The sequence below is a fragment of the Accipiter gentilis genome, chromosome 21 (genome assembly GCF_929443795.1).
Source record: "Accipiter gentilis chromosome 21, bAccGen1.1, whole genome shotgun sequence".
NCBI lineage: Eukaryota > Metazoa > Chordata > Aves > Accipitriformes > Accipitridae > Astur > Astur gentilis.
Window position 1 is genome coordinate 304258 of NC_064900.1, and position 24401 is coordinate 328658.

General features: G+C 41.3%; 1 protein-coding gene across 4 annotated transcripts in view; it reads left to right on the forward strand.

Annotated features, from left to right (window-relative positions):
* LOC126048821 (ephrin type-B receptor 5) overlaps window positions 1-23744 on the forward strand; it is a 78596-nt gene extending 54852 nt beyond the window's left edge. For all 4 annotated transcript variants that reach the window (XM_049824262.1, XM_049824260.1, XM_049824259.1 and 1 more), the window contains exons 7-17: window positions 10637-10761; window positions 11750-11912; window positions 12764-12878; window positions 15673-15728; window positions 15844-15963; window positions 16363-16610; window positions 17554-17769; window positions 18839-18988; window positions 19131-19324; window positions 20601-20756; window positions 21817-23744. In XM_049824262.1, the coding sequence (XP_049680219.1) occupies window positions 10637-10761; window positions 11750-11912; window positions 12764-12878; window positions 15673-15728; window positions 15844-15963; window positions 16363-16610; window positions 17554-17769; window positions 18839-18988; window positions 19131-19324; window positions 20601-20756; window positions 21817-21925 (1652 nt within the window). In that variant the 3' untranslated portion in view covers window positions 21926-23744. The remainder of the gene's footprint in view (window positions 1-10636; window positions 10762-11749; window positions 11913-12763; window positions 12879-15672; window positions 15729-15843; window positions 15964-16362; window positions 16611-17553; window positions 17770-18838; window positions 18989-19130; window positions 19325-20600; window positions 20757-21816) is intronic.
* The last annotated feature ends 657 nt before the right edge of the window (window positions 23745-24401 follow it).

Here is a 24401-nt window from a genome sequence, read left to right on the forward strand (position 1 = left end):
TCCATTTATACCCTAGGTCAGGTCGGGGCTCGTGGTCGTATGTGGTCAGGGGTCTAGAAACTTCTCTTAAACGAGGTAATGCATTGGATGAGGTGCTTCTGGCAGGCTCAGGTGGCTGGAGTGCATGACTTGGGTCACTCTGTGTACGTGACTCCACGTGGGCTGGGCAGCTCGACCCCCAAACCACAGCTTCTAGTTTAGCCTTTTCCTTTCAGCGGTCAAGAACTTTCAGTCTTTATCAGGGCGGGTGAACCTGCCACACTTGTACAGTTCTATCAAAGGTGCTGTGATCCTTGTAACTAGGAACTAAACCACAGGGATGAGTAAACTGAAATACTAATGGTTTGTGTGGGCATTCAAAGGAAGGGGAGAGATTAAAGAGTTGAAGAGTAGGTCAGACTGATGGATAGCATACAGAAGGCTTATATATACGGAGGAAAATGGAGAACAGCATGAAGCAAATTCTGGTTTTCTGTAAATACCATATACGAGGACTGGAACTGGAGAGAGCCACATGCATACAGGCATACAGTTCTGCTAAATGTCAACAATAAGAAACTGGGCATATGTTGTTCTTTACAAGCATGTATAAGCTAGTATGGAGAGGAATTGTACACAGCTTGTTTAAGAGGATATAATGAGGAGTAATGTGAGGAGGAGCAGAAAGGGGGAACAATTTGAAGTAAGTGAGAGCAAATGTCTATAAACATTTAGAGATGTGTAAATGTTAAACTCAAACAAATCCCCAATGAGATTCCACAGTGTAGTTGTGGAAATCCCTGCAAAACCAGGCTTCAGTAAAGCTCAAGAGAAATGCTGCAAAACCAGATGTGGCATCATGCTCTTGGTTAAATCACATCTTGTCATTTCTGCTTCTGTGCTATGGAAAGGAAGGGAATATATATACACCCCAAGTAATTTCCTACTGTTAGCCGGTGCCAGGGGTTTGACAACATCAGTTTCTTCCCTTTGAAATGTTACCTGACAGGCACTGAGTAGCAGAGCATGTATAGGATACCTGGTCTCCTTAAAAGGCTGGCTGCAAGTGGGTGATCAGTTTTTGTTTACAGTAAAAGATGTAGCTGAGTAATTTGTATGGTAATTGCAGGCAGTTCCTTTGGCTTCTCCTGGAGAGAGGTGGGTGTTCTGTTAACATCCTAAAGAATTCTCTTTCTTTGTGCTTCTCATCTCAGCCTTCTTCATCTATATCTGAGGTAATTTAATTGAGTAGCTGCTTCCTTCTCCTGCCTGGAATCACCAAATCTACCCTCTTCTTTTTGCTTCTGTTTGGCTTTTCTGACCACTCCTGTTCCTCCAGGTGTCTCTTGCTGTCTCTGGGTGTGTTGGGTGTCTCTCTTTAAGGTGCCTCTCTTGTGCACTGAAACAGTTCCAGGGGAGGCCAACTTAAACAGCAATGTGTACTGAATGGCTTCTTCATGTGTTTGGGTCTTTTTTCCCTTGCTCTTCCTCAAGATCGTTAGGAGTGAGCTTGAGATGAGCTGCCCTCGATTCATAGTGACAGCTCATACTAACAAGGCCCTGCTTCCTCCATCACGTGGGCCTGTCTCATCCATACCCCCCTCCCTTCAATCCCTTCAGCAGCTTTTCACTTTAGCATGGCTTATTGTTGTTGTTGTTGTTGTTATTATAACAATTATTATTACTATTATTATTATACAAGCAGAGACGGACATTTCAGGATCTTATGTTCTGAAAGAGAAGGAGGGGAGAGGAAGGTATGAAGAGTATTGTTCTGGTTTTGGCTGGGATAGAGTTAATTTTCTTCTCAATAGCTGATACAGTGTGTTTTGGATTTAGCGTGAGAATAATATTGATAACACACTGATGGTTTAGTTGTTGCTAAGTATGCTTACCCTAAGTTAAGGATTTTTCAGTTCCCCACGGTCTGCTAACAAGCAGGTGCACAAGAAGCTGGGAGGGAGCATGGCCAGGACAGCTGACCTGAACTAGCCAAAGGGATATTCCATGCCATAGAATGTCATGCTTAGTATATAAACCAGGGGGAGTTGTCCAGGAGGGGCAGATCACTGCTTAGGCATCGGTCAGTGGGTGGTGAGCAATTGTATTGTGCATCACTTGTCTTTTCTTGTTTTTATTTTCTCCTTTATTTTATTTTATTTCATTTCATTCCTTTTCATTACAAATATTATTATAGTTTATTATTATTCCTGTTAGTATTACATTTTATTTTATTTTAATTATTAAATAGTTCTTATCTCAACCCACAAGTTTTACCTTTTTTTTCCCCCCTCTCCGAATTCTCTCCCCTATCCCACTTGGTGGAGGGCAGGGGAGTGAGCGAGCAGCTGTGTGGTGCCTAGTTGATGGCTGGGCTTAAACCATGACAGGTATAAAAAAAGCAAACTGGAGAAAGATAAGCTTTCAGAATAAATGGCCATAGCAAAAATTTTCTCTCGTGTTGAATTAAAGGTGACCAAAGAAAGACCCTCCAGCCCTGGCAGTTTCTGAATATTCTGCTTACTCATACATCAGTCAGAGTTAGCTTTCTTCTTCCAGTTGCTGATCCAAAAAGTCCTCCTCCCCACCCTCTGCCCCTTTGTTAAGGGTATCTTGGGCAATATTCTGTGCTGGAACAGTTCTACTTTTCTTTTTCCCCTGCTAGCTATTTGCTCTTCATCTTTGTCTCCAAAACACTGTTCCATCTGAGAGTTTGCTTATCCCTAACAGTCTGCTAGACCTTTGGTTATACAATCATGTTTTTCTGTGGTAGTCTGATTATGATGTTCCTACTCTTCCGTGACTATGTGTCTGAAGACAGAATAAGAAGGGCTAGCACTGAAAAACTTCCTTTGATGTAGTAAGACTTAACCTTCTATAGCAAAAACCATCTGAAACCTGTTTGGATGGTAATAATAAAACCTGCTTAGATAGTAATAGTATGACATGCAAATATGATATGCAAATTACCAGAAGGAAAAACTGTCCATAGATGAGACAAGATAGAAGGGAATTGCTTTCACCTCAGGTTTGAAGTGCTGAGGGTGAATACCTAAAGAACTGTCAGGATATATAGAAAGATGTTGGGAGGCTGTTCCAGACAGTATGCACTGCATGAAGAAAGACTATTATGTAATTGTAGTGGAGTTACACTTCTTCACAGAGGGGAACCTGACACAAAGAAAGCAAAGAACTTAAAATCCAACCATATTATTTAAAAAAAAATAAAATCAAACTGACTAAAATTTTAATTATTATTTTAACATATTCAAGTGTACTTATCAGGCTAAACAAATATCTCTTCTCATGTGTCAGGACAGAAGGGAGGTTTTCCTTTAAAGGATTGTGAAAAAACTTTCTCTGTGCACAGCTATAGGTACCTGTCCATTTTTTTTTCCTACACCTTCCACTGAAGCATGTGGTAATATCTGTTGCCAGAGACATGTTACTGAACTTATTCATTCAGGCAGTTGTTACATACCTAGAATAAAGAGGAAGAGAGAAAGACAGCAAGAGACCCAAATGTTGGAGCAAATATACGCAGACTTTTAAAAGCAAGTAGATTCTTTTTTTTAAACTGAATCCAGACATTATGAGAGATAATGGAGATATGCGAGGATAAAGGTTATGTGACCAGGTTGCCTTGTAACTGTGAAAAGATATGTAGAAGCCTTATACATCAGTTGGATTCAGAGCAGTGGGACCTGGCAATACCAAAAATCTGTAGAACTGCAGAAATGGAAGCTAGGCAGACTGAAGGCTTGTGTAAGAGGCTGAATGGGGACAAGGACAGTTATGGGTAGTGCCAGGAAATTTAAGAGGACCTGACAGAAGATATTCAGGTGAAATAGTGTGAGAAGAGGAAAAGAATTAAATGCCAAGTATGATTATGAGATTATGAAGGGAAATGGATGAGTTGCTTGAAGATGTTTGCTTTTCCAAAGAGAGACAAGAGTCTAGCAGACTTAGCTGGCAAGAGCAGGGACACAGACGAGGCGTTTTCTTGACCAAAACAGGAAAGGAATAAAAAGAGAGCTGTCAAAAGCTACATACTATTGTGTTTTGCCAGGCTAAAACCAGCAGGTAAAGCAAGTGGAGTGTGAGCTCTGTGTTTGTTATCCTCTGAATGAACTACATTAAGTTTCAAAGTAACAAGCTGTTTGTTTATTTACAATCTAATTGCCAACTCTGAGCACTCACCAAAGGTCCCTAAGAATTTAATTTTTTTAAATTGTTTTCTTCTTACATAGGGACAACAAAAATACTCTTAAGGTTTAATTTTTCCCTTAGTGACATTTGTCAACTTTGCCATCTTCAGCAGATTTGCCCAGTTATGTCTGGGACTTAGTAAAAATTTCTGTGGTCGCTCGACAAAAAGAAACTTCCAGTTTCTCTCTTTACTATGCCCTATCTCTGCAGCACGGGCAGAGAATAAATGTGCTTGTTTTCACATTTCAGGTTTCAGCAGCTGTTTAAATGAAGACAAACTTTTTCAGCAAGTAGAAGTAGGAGGTGCATAGTAAAACGTGGCACCTTGTGGCATAAAGGATTTTGTCCTGTTTATTAGGAATGAGTGGAACACTTACGCAAAAAGTAGTAATAATAGAGGTAAGGGAAGTGAAAATAACTAAGTAATTTGCCTTTCTAAAGCACTTTCCATCCACAGGAAGTAAAGTACAAGGTTATGATAGAAGAAAACCCAAGATACTTTTAAAGTATTTTCAGATATTTAGAGAAAGGGGTCGGAACTAAACTGGAGTCTGTAGAAAAGACATAGGACATTCTCAAAATCAAGATAAGATATTAAACACATAAAGAAGGGAATTTCCATGCTGTATTCAGACTGATCGTCCTTGAAGATGATATGTGGGAAGATATGTGGAACAAAGCCAGGGTCTTCATGCCATTTGCTTAGAATATGAGGATCATAGGATACCTGAAGAGGTGACGAAGGAGAAATAAGAATGTGAGAGTGGTAGATTTGGGGCTAGTATTAGAGAATATGGAGGCATATTAGAGAACATCAGAGGCATAGCTGAGGCTGATCAAACCATATGAAATACAATGAATGAGACACTGGATGCTTTCAGAAGGGGAAGAAAACCCATAAATAACTAGAAAGAACACAGAGACCCTCGCAGGGTTTAGTTTGAAACCCAATTAAGTGATGACCTGTGAGCCAGTTGTCTGAAGTCCTGTTATAGTCCGTGGATCTCTAGTCAGTACTGCTGAGTGAGTGATTCAGCTGTCTGGTCAGAATCAGAAGATAGTTGAACTTGGAAGAGACCTCTCTGGAGGACATCTTCTCCAACCCACCCCTGCTCAAGCAGGGTCACCTGGAACAGGTTGCCCAGGACTACGTCCAGACCACTTTTGAATTTCTCCAAGGAGGGAGACTCCACAACCCCTCTGGGTAACCTTCTCCAGTGCTCCGTCACCCTCATGGTAAAAAGTGTTTCCTTGTGTTCAGAAGGAACCTCCTGTGTTTCAGTTTGTGCCGGTCACCTCTGGGCCTGTCACTGGGCAGCACTGAAAAGAGCCCGTGTCTGTCCTCTTTGCATCCTCCCTTCAAGTATTTGTGCACATTCATGAGATCCCTGGAAGCCTTCTCTTCTCCAGGCTGAGCAGTGCCGGCTCTCTCAGCCTCTCCTCCTGTGAGAGATGCTCCATTGCCTTAATCATCTTTGTGGCCATTTGCTGGATTCTCTCCAATATGTCCAGGTCTCTCATGTACTGGGGAGCCCAGAAACGGACACAGGACTCCACACATGGCCTCACCAGTGCTGAGTGGAGGGGAAGGATCACCCCCCTTGACCTGCTGGCAACACTCCTCCTCATTCAGCCCAGGATACCATTAGCCTTCTTTGCCACAAGGACACATTGCTGGCTCCTGTTCAACTTGGTGTCCACCAGGACACTTTCTGCCAAGCTGCTTGCCAGGTGGTCACCCCCAGCCTATACTGGTTCATGGGATTATTCCTGCCCAGGTGCAGGACTCTGCACTTCTCTTTGTTGAACTTCATGAGGGTCCAGTCAGCCCATTTCTGCAGCCTGTCCATCCCTCTGGATGGCAGCGCAGCCCACTCCTCCCAGTTTTGTATCATCTGCAAACTTGCTGAGGGTACGCTCTCCCCCATCAACCATGTCATTAGTGAAGGTGTTGAACAGTATTGGACCCAGTATTGACCCCTGGGGTACACCGCTAGGTGCTGGCCTCCATCTAGACTTCATTCCAGTGGTCACCACCCTCTGGGCTCAGTTGTTCAGGCATTTTTCAATTAACCTCACTGTCTGCTCACCCACCCCATACTTCATCAGGTTGTCTATGAGGATATTATGGGAGACAGTGCTCAAAGCCCATGCTGTGTTCTCCATGAGGACGTAGGCAGATAGGACATAGGAACAGTGGAAGACCCAGCACCTACTGGAATGCCATTTGGATGACAGAGGGAATGGTTGCCAGGGGCCTCTCAAATGTATGGGCAACTGAATTGTTCCACGGCTCATTAGGTTCCACTGATTGTATTGCCTGGGGATGGGATTCAGCTGCCTATCATGGGTATCTGTGCGGAATATGGACTGAGTGTCACATGCCAGAGATGTTCATGGTCTACTGAGAACGGCACTTGGCTGTGCTCTGCATAAGTGGGGATCACCATGTACCGTTATACTAGCCTGCACTTCCTTCACATTCCTTCCTTACATGTTGATTTAGGTAGATTTTTCGGCTTGCAGGCACATGTTGTTGGTCTGAGCAGATGCTACAGTCAAGGACATCAGCTTTATTAGAAAACAGCAGAAACATGTCAAACATTAATAACTCAGAGAATGTAGCATTTTCAAGGTACTCAAAATATCTTATTTCCACCCCTGTGTGCTAACAAGAAAAATTTGTCCTGCCATGTAGAAGAGTTGCAACTGACAGCCCACCAAAAATAGAATCTGGGTGCTGTATTGGATTGAATCAGGCCCTGTGATTTCAGCTGTCATGAGACGCAGACCTAGCATGTCTTCATTTATAAACCCCATGTGAAAAGAGCAAAAGGAATAAAAGTGGCAAATCAACATAGAACTGGACACTTATATACATGAAACAAGCTTTGAAAGCAATGTTCTGTTATAAACTTTCTTAATAGTCAGCATGCATACAAAGGAAAATACTCATCTAGCACTTCTGTGGCAGCAGATGTAGGGTAGTTTGTATGTTGTGTTAAGACATAAAACCTTGAGCTTTATATTTCCTAATTTATTAACACTGGGAGAGTAACTTTATCATACACTAATGATGGGAAATATGTCCTTAGTCCACCCACAAACATGTTTTGCATCACCTTAGTATTAGTATTCACGTTACCTTGGTATGAAATTTTTCAAAGGAGAAATATAGATATCTTTTTTACTTGAAGTGGTGGGAGAGCTCCCTGGCCAGCATTTCATAAGTTTTGTCCTTAAAAGAGAGGCAAACACATGTATCAAAATCTGAACTCTGTCTCAGAAAGGTAGATTAAAGCCAACCTGCTTTGCATTGATTCATAGCTATTTTTAATACGGAGCATTTTTACTCATTTAGGCTTTTGCCTTAAGTAGTATCTGCTTATTAGGTACATATCACCGAAATGACTAGTTTTAATACAGCAGACTATGTTATCATGGGCATCCCCACCACGCCCCAATTTACCGTGAGGGATGGACATACCTGGGTAATAGGGGCATTCTAAAATGCTGCGGCGCATGGTTAAGAGATATACACAGTGTAATTCTGGGCAAAGCTACTCCAGTGATATTTTGCTTATCTTTCCCAATATTTCTCATTCCACTAGCTTTACTCTGCTTCTGCATACTGCCCATCTGAGTAGAGTAGCATTTATCATCATTGTTCTGGTGCAGATTTTGCTGTGCCTAAATGTACTATGCACAGTGCCAGCTCAGGTCTTTGTACCCTTGGCAAAAGATAACATGTTGATGGGTAGCTGAAAATTCATAGAACATATTAACATCAGAACAGATATGTTTTAACTAAATTACAGGTCAAATATTCCTAGTTGACTTTGACTATTCATTCCAGGTAGGGGAAAAATTGTGGATTGGGAAGAAATGAGAGGGGTGGCAAGAATAACTGATGGATGTGGGAAGGAGGGGAATGAGAAGAGATGGAAGGGCAGGCATGGAGGGGAGATTTAACTGATCATTCTGCAAAATCTTCATTTGAAACTAGAAGGAAGTGGGCTCTTCCCTGGCACTATAGCTGTGTATTTAGGTTTGCACCTCTCCCTGTGTATGCTTTATGACCCATCAGAAGGAAGTTAAATTTTTCACAACATCAAAATGTAGTGAAATCTGTCTTCATCAAATGTTAACTCACCAATTATCCCATTCTCCTCACATTATCATTTGCATACAGTATTATTCGTTTATGTCTCAAATGCTACATATGGTCTTGGTTAATTGCTGCTGTCTCCCATCCTTGTCTCGACATTGTCATTAGCAGGTGAAGTAGTTGTGCAATCTTGTTTGAAAGACAAGCAATTGTAAAAAATAAAAGGAGTAAGGATGAGAGAAAGCATTTTATTGTTTATACTCTTACATTTTTGTTTCATTTACATTTTTAACTGGTTCCCACTTGCCTGAACTGTTTGAAGCCCATTTGAATTATGTCTTTCAGAATAATTTTATCTTGTTATTAAAAACAAACCTTTTCTCTTTTTCACAACTAATGAGGGAAGAAAATGCTATTCTGCAGTTTTTGATCATTTGCCAAATGTCTCTGCTTCATTCCTCATATCAAGGAAGTTTATGTCTATTGTGTAAAACCAGTGGAGTTAGGTGGCAGCTTTTCATTGGCATGCTGTTTCTGGAAAATTTAAATGTTGCTGAAAATGTTACTTCCATTAGGAAAATGAGGGTTCCCTAGCTGCCTACCTGGAGGTTTCTTGGCAACATGACATTTTGCTTGCAGAGAGAAAGCAAAACTTGAGAAGAGCTTTGTGGACAGACAGCTGGCAGGCTGAAAGATCCTTTTCCAATTATCCTGAAATTTTTGCTTGGAAATCTCTTCCTTACAAGAAACTCATATTCTTTTAGCTTTTGCATGAACCTGGAGAGTGTGTGTGTATAAATTCATGGATGTTTTCTGTAGAAGTGGATTTTCATTCTCCAGAAAGCTTCACATGCAAGTGGCTTTAACAACCATTCATCTCCCTTCTGAGGAACATCCTGCTCTGGGGACATTTTTTAGAAGAACTAACTACTTCAGGAAAGCGCCTGCTATTAAATAGATGTTCTGTACTTTTGTTGTCTCAGGAGGACAAAAAAATGAAAAGCAAAACTACCCCAAATAGTAGCTTGGATTGTTTCTTATTGTAATCTAATTTTAGTTCAGTGAGCAGTGTTTGAATCATTAATCATATTCTCTTCAAGTTAATATTTTGTTTCCTTCCTACTGATTTAATGAATTTCAGGTTAGTGAGAAGTAATGGCAATTACACAAGTCTCAAAGTCTTAAACTGAACTTCAGACTTTTAGAATAGGCAATCAAAAGATTTCCAAAATTGGTAGACACAAGTTCCTGCTTGCTTTCTGGTTTAGATTCATGCTTCCAAAGCCCTCTTTTGTGTTTGATGTCCAGATCCTTGCTTTCTACATAAAGGGAGGTTGACATTTTCCCACATTAATTAATATCTGACACAGACTATAAGGACTTAATATCATAATGGAATCGAGAGCTAACAGTTCCATCTGGGTAGTATACCAGGCTGGCCTGTTCACCAAAAGACAGAAACTTAGCAAGCTATTTAAGAACAGGCAGAAAAACTGTACATGCACACTTAACAGTTACCTTTAGGTTGTGGTTCCAGACAATAGTGCTAGTTAGAAGCCCATTCAGACTGGACTTCTGTGGTTCAGTGGCCTAGAGGGACTGAGAGTCTCAAATACAGTGGTAGTTTTGACATCTGGGCAACAATCCTGACAGGGATTGGCCTGAGATCCAGGAGCTAGTCTGAACACAAGGCTGCATATCAGGCTGTGAAATGAGATGCTTTCGTTCTCTATGATCTGCAGCTGAACTGGGACCACTGAACTGAGGAATGCTTCAAAGTCTGTTCCTTAACACATCAGTGTTCTCATCTGCCTCCATCTTGATTTGCAACTGTGATCTGGTAGTGAAAAGCCTCCATTACTCTGATAGCCCATACTTGATTTTTTCCCCAGGAAAAGAATTATACTCTGGGGGAGAAGCAGAAGAGACGTAGTGTGCTCTGTGTTTGCTCTGACCACTATCACATTGTTTGTCCAAGCGTGATCCTAGAACAAGGCAGTGGCACTGAACACCTTGTCAATTTGCATGTAAAATTTGAAAATTTGAAGATCAGAATAATGTTCCAGCAATAACATAGATAATTTCATAATTCTTGTACATGATCAGTTGGATGTGGATTTCCTTGTTTTCTTTCTAAGTTGTCAGTGACTGTATCTCCCAGCAGAGTAGAATTGTGCCTGGATTTATTCTGGTTATTTTATAAAGTAGTTCATAATGGAAATTAAGGGAGATTACAGGAAGAGCTGACCTAACTTATTAACTCATCATAATGAATATTCAATTATAGTTCATTGTTAAGCTTATCCCACTGCAATTTCTCCTTCCTCTCTTCTATTCCAGTCCCCTCTGCAGTCCCTATGATGCATCAGGTGAGTCGTACTACCAATAGCATCACACTGTCATGGCCTCAGCCAGACCAGCCCAATGGCATCATCCTGGATTACCAGCTACGCTACTTTGACAAGGTGAGCAGAAAGTGATGCGGTGCTGATTTTTGTATAGTTATTATGCAAAAGAGAACAGGGAAATCTTGTGTCTGGGAGATGCACCCCTGGATCAGGACTGGTAAGGTGGAGAAAAATGCACGCTTCATCTAGCCTCAGTCCATTTGCATTCCCAAATTGGAATGATCTAGGGGCAATGCAAATAAAAAAAAAAGAGAAGATAGCTAAGCTAAAAAGCTGTGGCTAACAACCTAGTAAGTTTAGCACCAGCTGACACAAGTAACAGTGGAAGGGGCTTAAGTTTCCAAACGCGTATGGTGGAATTGGACACACTGCAACATTCTGTTTTGTGTTCGTGGAGGGAAGTCCTGTGTCCCCATTTGTGCCTGGACAGACATCTCTAAGAAATTCTGTGAGGAGGAATGCACTCTTTCATTCACTTAAGTGGTGGATATGAGTTACCTGTTTATGTGCTGGAATTACAGGGTGCCAAATACAAAGTTGTTCTCCATTTACATCTTTCATGACTCCTAACCCAACTGATTTGAGGGGAAGAAGTACGTAGGGCTGTTCAGCAAGCTCCCATTCCATATTCTTGATCTTTCACATAACCATTTTTGCAGGATTGTGCAGGGCTACTGTTTTTCTAGCAGTAAAAGGGCCTGCTATTTGTAATAAAATGTCTAGCAGCTTCCTGTATTTTTTATGGATATGCTTAGCAAGGAACCACAGGACAAGGTAGTTTTGTCTCTCACTCTTGTTTAGGTCAGGACTGAGGGTCTCTGGCAGAGCTTTGTGGGAAGCCCAGGCCCAAGGGAATGAAAAGCAGCAGTGAGGAGCAATGAGTAGCATGCGAGGAAGTCAGGTCTGGAATGGCAGTTGTGGTTGGAAGGCTCTGTAACAGATTCAACTAATATTGAGCCAACATGGAAACTAGCATTCCTTGGTGAGGACAGTGATTGGGCTGGGCAGAAGTCTCACATTCATTTCTGGTCACTGACATTCACAGGCAGAAGATGAGGATAATTCATTCACCCTGACTAGTGAAACAAACATGGCCACCATATCAAATCTGAGCCCAGGCAAGATCTATGCCTTCCAAGTACGAGCTAGAACAGCAGTGGGCTATGGCCCATACAGTGGAAAGATGTATTTCCAGACTTTAATGGGAGGTAAGTGCTACCATTTTGTACTCAGATCTGCATGTGACCATCTTTCACTTGGGTGTGTCCGGGAGAGTATTAGCTTATCCTCTGGAGGACTGCAACCAGACACTCCTACTCAACTTGTATTTCTGTATATCATAATTTGCATATGCAAGATTTGTTCACTCAGAGACTCTTCATACTGTCAGAGCATCTTATTTATGCTGCCACCATATTCCCCAGTCCTACTGATTGTTGCCCCTGCACCTCTGACCAGCAGGAGCAGAGTGTGTCAGTAGAACTCTCTTTAGGAGGGTATTACAGTACATAGCACTATACACTGCTGTAGTTTGGTCTCCAGCCATCACAGGACATCTTACATCTGAATGCTCTGTGAAAGTCTTAAAGACAAGTGGGACACAGGACATACACCCAGAAGCTTGCCTTCCAGCAGTAACACCATCTATTCATGCAGAGAGCAACATATTACCTTGTGATACACTTTGGTCTGGATCAAAGGTATTTGTGTATGTCATCTACAAGCTAAATTAATAGGGGACAATGGGATCAAAGCCCAGGTGTAGAGCTAGCCTATACTTAAGTGGCTAGTCAGCTGTCAGTGGACCAGGGGAAGGAAAAGTGGATTCAGAGGGAGCACTGGCTTTTCAAAAGTAGGAAGGCAGGCACTGGAGAAGCACAGTGACTGGAGGGGTAAAGGGATAACCAAGTCAAGCATTTGTTGAACTGCCAGGACTAGCCTGGGAAGCAAAGGGCTGGTAGGGATGGAATTATGGGTGAGAGCTAGTTGAGTAGAGGGTAGACTCTAACAGTTCCTGTCCTCTGCATTTGTGTGTGTATGCATGTGTCTTCCTTGCTAGGGGAGCGCTCGGAGATGGTACAGGACCGACTGCCGCTTATCGTGGGCTCAGCGCTCGGTGGTCTAGCCTTCTTGGTAATTGCTGCCATTGCCATCCTTGCCATCATCTTCAAGAGGTGAATTCCTTGACCTGCTCATGTGCACTGCAGACAGTGGAACTTTCCTACCCCTGCTACTTAACCCCATCCCAAGGGAAACAGCCTGATCTACATTTATCCAGATGTCCTTGAGATGCCATTTTCTAATTAAGGAAAGATCCTGCCCCATTACTCCTATCTGAGGAGCCTCTCCTTTGGTAAACTGCTCATGTACTTAGCTGATATTTGGCTAGTTAGCAATATGAACACGAGGGAAGCATTTTAAAGCTGGTGCTCAAAAGACATTTAAATGCATCACTGTAAAGAAGGGACTGTAAATTGCATTTTAGGCAAGCAAGTGGAAAGTGAAACAATGTAGTGAAGAAGAACTGGTGGAATAAGTATTTAGATCCACTATTTAGAAGGTGCTAAATGCCCTTTAACCAAGGACCAAGAGACAATAGCTCATTTGCTGAAGAATAAAATCTGTACAACCCCAATGGTTCCATGGAAAACTAACTCATAAAATACAGGTTAAAGAAAGCAAATACCACTTCCCATTTTGGAAAGAAAAAAGAGCAGATAAGTCAATGTAGAGATAATCTGATATGGCAAAAAAGAAGGACAGAAATTTTAAAGAGAAAGAGAGAAAAGTAAGGGTCACTATTTTTGTAGAGTTACAAAAGTAAACAATGGGGGGTTTGTTATTTGAAGACAAGAAAAAGTCATTACCAGCTCCTTGAATTTACTGAGGTTTGAACTTAATCCCCTAGATGATTGTCAGTAATGGATTTCTGTCTTTGCTCTACTCTGCCTCTGCACAAGAGGGACTTTTTAGCTTTTTCTGCTGACCTAAAAAATGTATAAACTACTTAACTCTAGAAAGTGACATCTAGTTTTAGTTATTTCTTTTTTGTTCTCTTCCCTTTTCTACATTTGTTTTCTCTTTCTGTGTATAGTCTCTTTTAATATTTTTCTTTCTGGAAAGAAAAGAATTATCAAGTATTGTTATATATGCACTGTTGCCTCCTTTTGTAGCTTTGAACTGTTAAAAATATAATTTCTTGTTACAGCTGGAAATGTGATATTATGTGCACAACTCAATAAAGCGTATATTTTTCTAAAAAAAATAAACCAAACCCAGAATAAATTAATATTACCAAAACTGTGTTGGGGAAAAACATTAATGGGTTTCTGTAAATGTATCTGTATAAAAAGAAGTATCATAAAAAATAGATTCATTGATACTTGAAGGATCATGTGAAAATAGACAGTTGTTTGGAAAAAGTGGAGATACTAAATTTCTACTTTAAATTTGTCCTTGATAAGAAAAGTAAGTTTGAAGAGGTAGGAAATGAGGAACACCACATGAAGTGAGTAGTTCTTTAAAAGGGTGAATATATGTAGAGTCAAATGCTATAATTTTAACTCGGTTTTGTAAATTGTTGGTACACATTTTCCAGGCAATATGCAATGTGAAACATCTATTTTAGCTAATTGTTGGGTTTTTTTAATAATGGAAAACCATTGGTATATCAGATAACCTAAAAAAAAATTGTGAATGTAGACCTGACTTTCAGATACAACAGCAGAGTTAGAGCTCTTCTGTATAGGCCCCCAGTAAAGCCAGTTTCTTTCCACAACAGAACAGATTTTGAAGGTAGAACGCTCTGTGCTTTTGCAATCTTAGCAGGATTTGAAGACATAAGCCTGACAAGTAAGAATGATACACAAAGTTACCTGTTAGAATGACAGAATTAGTTATGTTAGTAAAGAAAAGTAACATAGGGTTTCATGATAATCTTGTCATCAGATGTTAATTGTATCAGCAGCTAGATGGTCTTGTGCTGAACCAGCAAAGCACATGAGTTGACACAAATCCATGCATACAGCAGGGATACTACAGGATGCTACAGGGTTTGATTTACAATCTAGTCTAATTAATATGATTTAGAAAAGATTGTAAACTAGCATGAAGTGTACACTTTTGGGAAAAAAAAATGAAAACTATTGGGAACAAAGGCAGTAACTTGAAAATGGAAAATATGTTTAGAGCAAACCAAGAATAGGATGAAACTTATAACACAAATCGATCATGTGGGAAAAAAATTGCTTGAATCACACACATTTAAGAGGCGAATGAAATCTGAGAAACGCCTATGCTGAGAAGGATCTATGCTTACTAGAAATTAGATGCATATATGCAATAAATATTACAATAATGAAGACTATACCGGTTTTGATCTGCACATGCAAAAAATCACATAATGGAACAGATTTCTGCCTTCTGGCTCTGTGTGGTTGGTTTTGGGTACCATACTTATGAAAAGAATAGTCAAAGTAAATGCTGTTAAAGAGACCAGGAGGAAAAACAAAGAAGAATTAACATTGGGGGAAATTTTCACAAATTAAGCATTAGAGTAAATGGCTCTTAGAATGTTTTTGAAGAACTTAAAAGTCATCACAGGAGATGGCTTAGATTAGTATTGAAAGAATGATTTGTTGTAATTATATGAAATTAAAATGAAGTTTTAGCCTGAATAGCAAAAAAACTTCCAAGGCAGTAATGTTAGACTCTAATGGTTTTTTTTCAGGATAGTGCTGGAGGCCTTATCATTTGTCATATCTAAAGTGGGGATGCAAACAGTGGTGTAAAAACTACCACATAGAAAACAAGCATGCACTAGTTACCAAGAGATGGGCAGGATCTTAACACCCATCTTCTATCCCTAAATTCAAGGATTCTCTGAGTCTTGCATTGAGAAGCCTACCCCAACATCCTATGAGAGACTCCTGTGTGTGTTTTGACTTTCCTTTCCTTTATGTCCTGCAGTAAAAGGCGAGAGACTCCATACACAGACCGCCTCCAGCAGTATATCAGTGCACGAGGTAAGAGTTCTTGAGCAACAGATGGCAAGGGCCTGTCTCTTTTCAGGGCTCATTAACACCCATTTCTCTCAGGGTTTGATTCTGGTGATGTTTTGGGCTGTCTCCTCCGCTGCAGGACTTGGAGTGAAGTATTACATTGATCCTTCAACCTATGAAGATCCCAATGAAGCTATTCGAGAATTTGCCAAGGAGATTGATGTGTCCTTCATCAAGATTGAGGAGGTCATTGGATCAGGTAGTGTAAGAATCTGCAGATTTTGAAGTGCCTTCTTGTTCACCTTGAGACCTGGCACATTACTGGCCTCAAATGGACCCAACCATGGTACCTCAAGTGTCTGAGGATAGCTGACCTTCATTTTTACCAAAATTCATCTTAACCTACTTACCCTTAGATGCTGGCTCCAAACCAAGTTTAAAACACCCTTTGAAGACTCAGAGCTCCTCAGCTGAACCCAGAGGATTTAAGTCTCCAACCTGAGCCATCATCAAGAACTTTACCTTAATCCAAATAGTCCTAGTAACCCTATTTCCAAGCAGTACCTGGAGTCTTCCACAATAGAATGTTTTAGTGTGCCTGACCAAAATTCCTTGCTGTGTTTCCTTACTTGAGGTGTGTTTCTTCCCTCCCTGACAGGAGAGTTTGGAGAGGTGTGCTTTGGGCGCCTGAAACACCCAGGGAAGCGTGAATACACAGTAGCTATTAAGACCCTGAAGTCAGGTTACACAGATGAACAGCGACGGGAGTTCCTGAGCGAGGCCAGCATCATGGGGCAATTTGAGCATCCCAATGTCATCCATCTGGAGGGTGTGGTCACCAAGAGCCGACCAGTCATGATTGTCACAGAGTTCATGGAGAATGGATCACTGGATTCCTTCCTCAGGGTACCACAACTAGAGTCTCCACAACCGTTACCTCTTCATCTTGCTGTGTGCCAGTCTCAGATCTGATAATTTTGCCTGTCCTTCCTCTTCACTCCTGTCTCTATAAGTCCTCAGTTGCCCTCTTCAGGTGCAATAGAAATAATAGCAAATTACCAGAATAAGTGGTTTTGGGCCAACATGGTGAAAATACTCCAAAAGCTCACCCATCCGATAAAATTTCTTCATTATTTTAGACTTCTCCAGCTCAAATAATTAATGGTAAACAGTACTAAATTGTTTATCTTTGTACACAGCCTTCCAGTTCCTTATGTGCATGCTCCAAAGTTTGCTTTTCTAATAATGCTTTTCAGACTTTATTCCACTGAATGTTTTCAAGTTTCAACATTGTAATGAAGTAATGAAACTTGTAGTTATTTTTGGACTCGGAGTTTCCAGTGTTTTTTCTAGTAATGAAACATAAATACAGGCATTTTTGTAGTATAGATGCTTCACTACTTTTTTTTTTTACTGAGTCATATGCTAATTCAACCACAAATGCTTTGGCAGGTATATTTTGAAGAGCACATGAACCCATTGTGTAGAATTGGATAGAACCCATTGTAAAGATCTTAAAACAGTAAGAGCAGATTTGTCTGCTCCCTTTCATTTAGCCATCTTAGTAGTTAATGAGACTAGGTGGAATATGCTAAAGGAGGCTATGGCCACAAGATGAGACTTGTCTTCAGAAAAAGATCACCAGTGTCTGACTTCATTTGAGATTCATTGCTTTAAGCCCACCCTCCTTTCTTATTTGCTGTCCCTGAACCTTCAGATTTTGGCTGAAGTTAAGATGTATGTTCTCTAACTTCATAAATGCGCCTTGTTACCTTGCTCTTTGTTAGTCTTCCCTGTTGGCTTCATGTTCTCTGGTCATAAAAGCCTATGTTTGCCTCCTCACTTGCAGCAGAAGGAGGGACAGTTCAGTGTGTTACAGCTGGTGGGCATGCTACGGGGGATTGCAGCTGGCATGCGCTACCTTTCAGACATGAACTATGTGCATCGTGACCTGGCAGCACGTAACATCTTAGTCAACAGTAACCTTGTGTGCAAGGTGTCAGACTTTGGTTTGTCCCGCTTTCTGGAGGATGATGCTTCAAATCCCACCTATACTGGAGCTCTGGTGAGTTACCTCTATCGAGTGAGTTACTGCAGTGCTGCCAGCTATCATTTTTTCCTGTGTTCCTCCTTGATTTGGTTTACCCTTTTTCATCCATCTTGAGACCAGAGAGACCAGTGGGGTAGAGCGTTCTATCTTGTGGGCTGTCTATTCCAAACCAGCAAAACCCAAAAATAACTGAATATCTGATCCACTCTGCCATGTGAAATGGAGACTCCGTGCTGTTCTTTGTGGAATGATGGTGAATAGGACAAACCTCATAACCTGATGTAGATGTTGTCTTTCTCCTTACATTAGCTTCTTACAAGAAGTATAAAGGACTGAAGGAGAGATTGAAGTCCTGTACTACCACCCTTCGAGAGTTGTTTTTCTCCTACAGAAAAGATAATGGGCATAAGTATATTTATGGGCTTACAACCAACCATCAAATGAATTTATTGCCTATGAAGGTCTGACACCTGTTATACATACTACAAAATGGGTGGGACTATAACAGGTGGGTTGAACCTACCATTTGGTATGCAGATGATGAAGAAGAATTCAGTCACTGAAAAGTGAAACAAGTTTTAGATGTATGTGTTTTGAAGAACCAGCACCTAAATAATATTTCATCTGGCAGGTCATATGTACAGTCAGAGAGGTCAGGATGGAAAAAACAAAGGAGTTAATGCTAGCCACTCAGTGTATCTGTCCTTGATGTTGCGGGTTGGGATTGTTTAAATGGCTTTAGATTTCCAAATGATTGTGACTTTCAGGAGGACTTTATTATCTGCCACCTCTCAAATGCTGCAGAGAAGAGCTATAAAAGTTAAAATCTATTATGTCATGGGATTTGTGGCAGCAAGGAGGCATGATTCTGTTTTTTCATCTATATTTGTCAATAGAACAAGGTGGAAACCTTGAACATAGCTTGAATTTAAACCAACAATGTCTACAAGACATCATCAACTGGACTAGCACCCCATGCTCAGAGTTGTGTCATGCTACCAGCATCTGATCAGTTCAGTGACGTCAGTTTCACAAATAGTCCTTATCTCACTAACATTCTGGTTGCTCTCTGACTGCTTTCTAGGGCTGCAAAATCCCCATCCGTTGGACTGCCCCTGAAGCTGTCCAGTATCGCAAGTTCACCTCCTCCAGTGATGTCTGGAGCTATGGCATTGTCATGTGGGAGGTGATGTCCTATGGTGAGAGGCCTTACTGGGACATGTCCAATCAGGATGTAAGTTTTAGAAGTGGTGAGAATGTACATCTGCCTCTCTTCCTATTCAAGTAGAAGAAAGTCATACACCACCAAGTGATTGAAGCTTGTTTGTCTTTTATTTTCCCAACTGTAATAAAGCTTTGTTCTTCTTTTCCTGCAGGTAATTAATGCCATTGACCAGGACTATCGCCTGCCACCACCCCCGGACTGCCCAACTGTTTTGCACTTGCTGATGCTTGACTGCTGGCAGAAGGAGCGGGTCCAGAGACCCAAATTTGAACAAATAGTCAGTGCCCTAGATAAAATGATCCGCAAGCCATCTGCCCTCAAAGCCACTGGCACTGGGAGCAGCAGGTGAGATGAGGATTTAATGCAAAATAATAGGGCTTGTCTCTCAGTAGGCATCATGAGGAAAAGAAAGCAGTAAATCAGGCTATATAGTCTTTTTTCCAACCCTCTCATCTGAGACTGGAAACAATTAGGAAGGGGAAAAAAATTAGGGAGAGGGTTGGAAGAACTGTGTATCCTGATTGACTTAATGGGTGATGAGGAGTTGTGAGTGCTGAATCTGAGGGTAGATAAATCTCTTGATGAGGTGCACTGAGGATGAACTAGTGAGGGATCTTGGGGAATGAAGGCAGGGACAAATCTGGGTGCAGTTGCACAAGATATTCTGCAATCACAGAATACTGTGTGATCACAAGAGGTGATGAAGGAAGAGAAGACCTTAGTTTATGGAGGGAAGGAAATCGGTAGCCTTAGCTACAGATTACAGACTAGTTCTACTAATTAGAACGGCAACTTGCATCCCATATTTTCCCAACCACGTTTTGCAACCTGATGGAACCAGAGGCAGGAGGTTGGCAAAGGAGAAGTCTCTGGGGGCTAAATGGCACCAAGATCAGATGGCTGTTGAGCTGATGGTGGAATTGCATCCTGCTGGCCTGGAGGGGTTTTCCCCTGTGGTTATAAACCTTGTCTCAGTGGAATGTACTCCACAGTTGGGGGAGGGAAAAAGTGCTTAGTCAAGTCCAGTTTACTAAAAACAGCACATAAAGAGAGTTACAGCTTTGGGACAGATTCAGATGATGGGGAAAATAGCAAATGCCGTGTATAAACAGTCATTTCTTTGGCCTTTTACTGCTATGCTTTTATCTGATGGGTGTTGTACCTGAAACAATGCACTCATTGTCACATAGGTTGCTTTCTGATCCAAGGAGTGCATCTAGGAGAGGGAGAGCTAGTCACAGAGGTAAAAAGGTATAATGTCTCATCTCTGCCTCAAAAACCTCCTCACTGCAACTCTTTGCCCATCTAATAGGTCTAGACCCAGAAAATGTGGAAAGTTCTCAGGCAACAAGAAGAGAATGTGCCTGAGAGAGTATAAAATGGGAAGGAAGGATCAATTTCTTGGGTTAGGTTGATTGTTTTCAGGTGGAAAAGGGAACATGAGTAGTCTAGAAACAGGTCATCAAGGTGGGACTTCAGGAATCAGGGCATGGATAACAAATATTGTTCTCCATTTGGTGCTCTTCAGAGGTTGCATTCTCTCCCTCTCATAACTCTTACCTTACTGGTGTGGTCAGCTGATGTTGATAACTTGGGTTTTTAGAACCTGTCTCTTTTGCAGACCATCTCAGCCTCTCCTGAGCAACTGTCCTCCAGATTTCCCTTCACTCAGCAATGCACATGAGTGGTTGGATGCTATCAAGATGGGTCGTTACAAGGAGAATTTTGACCAGGCTGGTCTGATTACATTTGATGTCATATCACGCATGACTCTGGAGTAAGTAGAGGGGTAGAGAGCAGAAGATACCAGACACTGAGTTTTCCATGCAGAAAGTGAAAGCACTCTGAGAAGTATTTAGTAAGGGCTATATGGAGAATACATACACATGAAAAAGGAGAGGGAAGCCAGAGCAAAGTAGCTACTGTTTCTCACATCTTATTAGGGCCTCTGGACACCCTCCATAGCAATATACATTTGTAATCTGTTTCTATAAGCACCAATACTGATCCCATGTACACTACAAAACATATTGTCAGTATTGCAGAGAGACTGTTACATCAGAATATTCATGACAGCTGCCACAGGTAGTAACCACTTTTAAGGAGGTGTGTAGAACCAGCCATACAATATACTGGGCTGAAGTGTTATATAGAAGACAGGAGCCAGGAAAAGGAACATTCTTAGAATCATAGAATGGTGTGGGTTGGAAGGGACTTTTAAAGATCATCCAGTCCAACCCTCCTGCCATGAGCAGAGACATCTTTCACTAGATCAGGTTGCTCAAAGGCCTGTCCAACCTAACTTTGAACACTTCCAGGGATGGGGGATCCACAACTTCTCCTGGCAACCTGTTCTAGTGTCTCACCACCCTCATCATAACAAATTCTTCCGTATATCCAATCTAAAGCTACCCTGTATCAGTTTAAAAGTGTTGCCCCTAGTCCTGTCACTACAGACCCTGGTAAAAGTCTCTCTCCATCTTTCTTGTAAGCCCCCTTTATATATTGAAAGACTGCAGGAAGTTCTCTCTGGAGCCTTTTCTTCAGGCTGAACAACCCCAACTCCCTCAGCCTTTCTTCATAAAAGAGGTGTTCCAGCCCTCTGATCATTTTCAAGGCCCACTTCCAATGCTTCTTTTTTGTATCATGACCTACCAGGTTCTGCCAACACCCCCTCCACCCACACACATTTGCCAAGCAAAAGCAGAAGCCTTGCCAACTGTTTCTCAGACAAAGATACTCGTACACATTTATTTGGATCTACAGGGAGATGGACTGGGAGTGTTCAGAACAAGAAGCCCATTATAACAACTTCCACATCCTCTGTTCTCTTGCAGAGATATCCAGCGTATTGGCATCACCCTCGTTGGTCACCAGAAGAAGATTCTAAACAGCATCCAGCTCATGCGAGTCCATTTGAATCAGCTTGAACCAGTTGAAGTGTGATGTTTACACCATCCTTATTCCACTAGTCTCAAACTCTGGAAAGGTTCAGGGGAATTCAGAGGAATTTTCACTGTAAGAAAAAAGAGATGTCAGTATACTACTTGAAGACTTAATGCACCCAGAGAGTGCACATTACATGTCCCGTTCCATGAACAAAAACAAAGCCTTGTCATGGTTTGAAAGCAGAGCTATATAACTGGTGGCATTTAAATGTGGCTGACATCATGCATCGGGAATGGGTTGGGGGAGGGAAAGTTATAGTAACATGGGGAGAAGATGGAATAATAGCTTGGACAGATCATAAGCACCTGTTGCCTCTTCTCTGCCAACAAAAGGTATCAGACAATTTTTATAAAGCCATCAGCAGGCTTTATCTGTGGCTGGGAGCCCAGCAAAGCTACAAAGACATAATAAAGGCAACAAAAAATTACCATTTTTTTTCCAAAAGGATGCCATTATGGTGTGAGAGATTATTACTCAGGTGGAGATGAGCATCAGGCTATCACTTCGTATGCCAGCTCAGTCCAGAACTGAAGTTCCAGTTAGTGTACAATATGTGGTAAGCAATAAGATATGTCACCTGGTAAAGAGGTTGAGAGTAAAGGGCTCAAAATTCTGTGCTATTTCATGTGCAATTACTGGGTCTGCTCTATGATCCAGGAGAGAAACTTGCTAATCCTTTGTGCTGACGCAAGGAACAGCAAGTCCTTGGTGCTACATAACTCTTTTTATGGGACTGCAACAGAATGGAACAATAAGGATTCCTAGAATCCATCCTCCTGGATCTGCAAGTGGAGAGGGAAACAAATAGGTTCTGGTCCTCACAAGCCCATTCTTAAGAGGAAAGGCATAAGTTGTGATGTTCTGAAATCCTGAGCACCCAGAATTTGGGTTTTGTTTTCTTCTGACCCTCTTACAGACATTGAAGAACATGACAAAAAAGTCTGAAGCCCTTTGCTCTTGGAAAATAGTTGCTCTTTTTCTCACCCTAACCAGCTACATCAATGGGCCCCAGGTGATTGAATATTGTTTCTGAAGAAAATGCAGACCCACAGTAGTCAACTCTAAATAGACACTTGGAATAAGGGAGGTGATACTCTTTCACAAGTTTTTGTCAAGAGTGATCAGGGAAGAGCATCAGTCCCACAAGTCACTTCAGTCCTTAAAGGAATAACAGTGTGCTTGGGATCAACTATGTTGTCTGGTAGAGATGCATGAGAATGACCAGAATAGCAGACCTTATGACTCCCTTCAGACAGACTAGTACCTGCTCAAGGAGGAGGAGAGCTTCAGGACTGTATCTCTGTATCTATCCCTAGGCAGGAATATGAAAACATGAAGCTGAGCTTGAGAGGTAAACTCATAAACTATACACTTGTCTACCTCACCAACACATTGGAAAGGAAATGGAAATGGCCTTGTTAAGCAAGAGCCCAATGAAGACATCACATAAAAAGATACCTTCTTTGTGTCTAGAGAGGAAATAACCCTAGCTGTTCCGATATGTCCCCATCTGTTGGCTCACTGTGAACTAGTCATGAACTTACTGTATTTCTCCAGCTGTCAAGGTTAGACTAGCATAACTTCTGCAGATACTACTCCTGTACGGATTTAAGGATTTTCCCAGTCAACCCAGCAATTGAAGACTGAGAAGCCACATTTAATATGTATTGAAGAGTCCCATAACATGACAGGAGGTGCTCCAGAATAGTTGCGCTAGAACAGCCAACACAGTTGACTCTTTATTACACCATTAGAGCAACATTATTATTAATTTTTTTTAGTTGACAAGGGAGAACAGCAGTGCATTCTTTCAAGATATAAAAAAGTCAATACAAAACCAATACAAGGAAATGAGAATAAAACAGTGATGGCAGTACAAGGAGTGTGAAAATAATTTTTAAAAAAAAACCAAAAACAACAGACTAGAGAGAGTCCAACCCTAGAAAATTTGAGTCTGTTGCTTTTTAAAGGATTTCTACAAACTTGTAATACAAATCCAGTTACATGTTTGCTGACTGTCGGCTCCACCTACAGCATCTGAGACTGAACAAGTGATGTCCTCTTCAGAAAGTATATTGAGCACAAGATGTTGAGGGTAATCTGTGGTCTCTAGCGCCTTCCATATGTATTCACCTCAGGACAACAGAGCATATTCATGTATGAGTGTCTTCTAGAAGTTCTGCTGGCCATTTGGGGAAACATGGCAGGCTATGTTTTCCATGTCTTCAGTGGTCAAGATTAGTGGAGAAACTGGTGATCTAGTTCAAATCCTATGGCCTTTTTTCAGCCTACTGGAAACTTACATGCAGAAAATAACTTTCTCTGTCTTCATGCAATGGGGACAAAATGGGAGCCTTGTCTGAATTTCATACCAATGACAACGAGGTCATGGGGAGGTGCAGTGAAATGAATTGTTTGGTTGTAGTTCAGGCAGTAGGACATTTACTTTTGCATATGAAGTCTATGGCAAAGT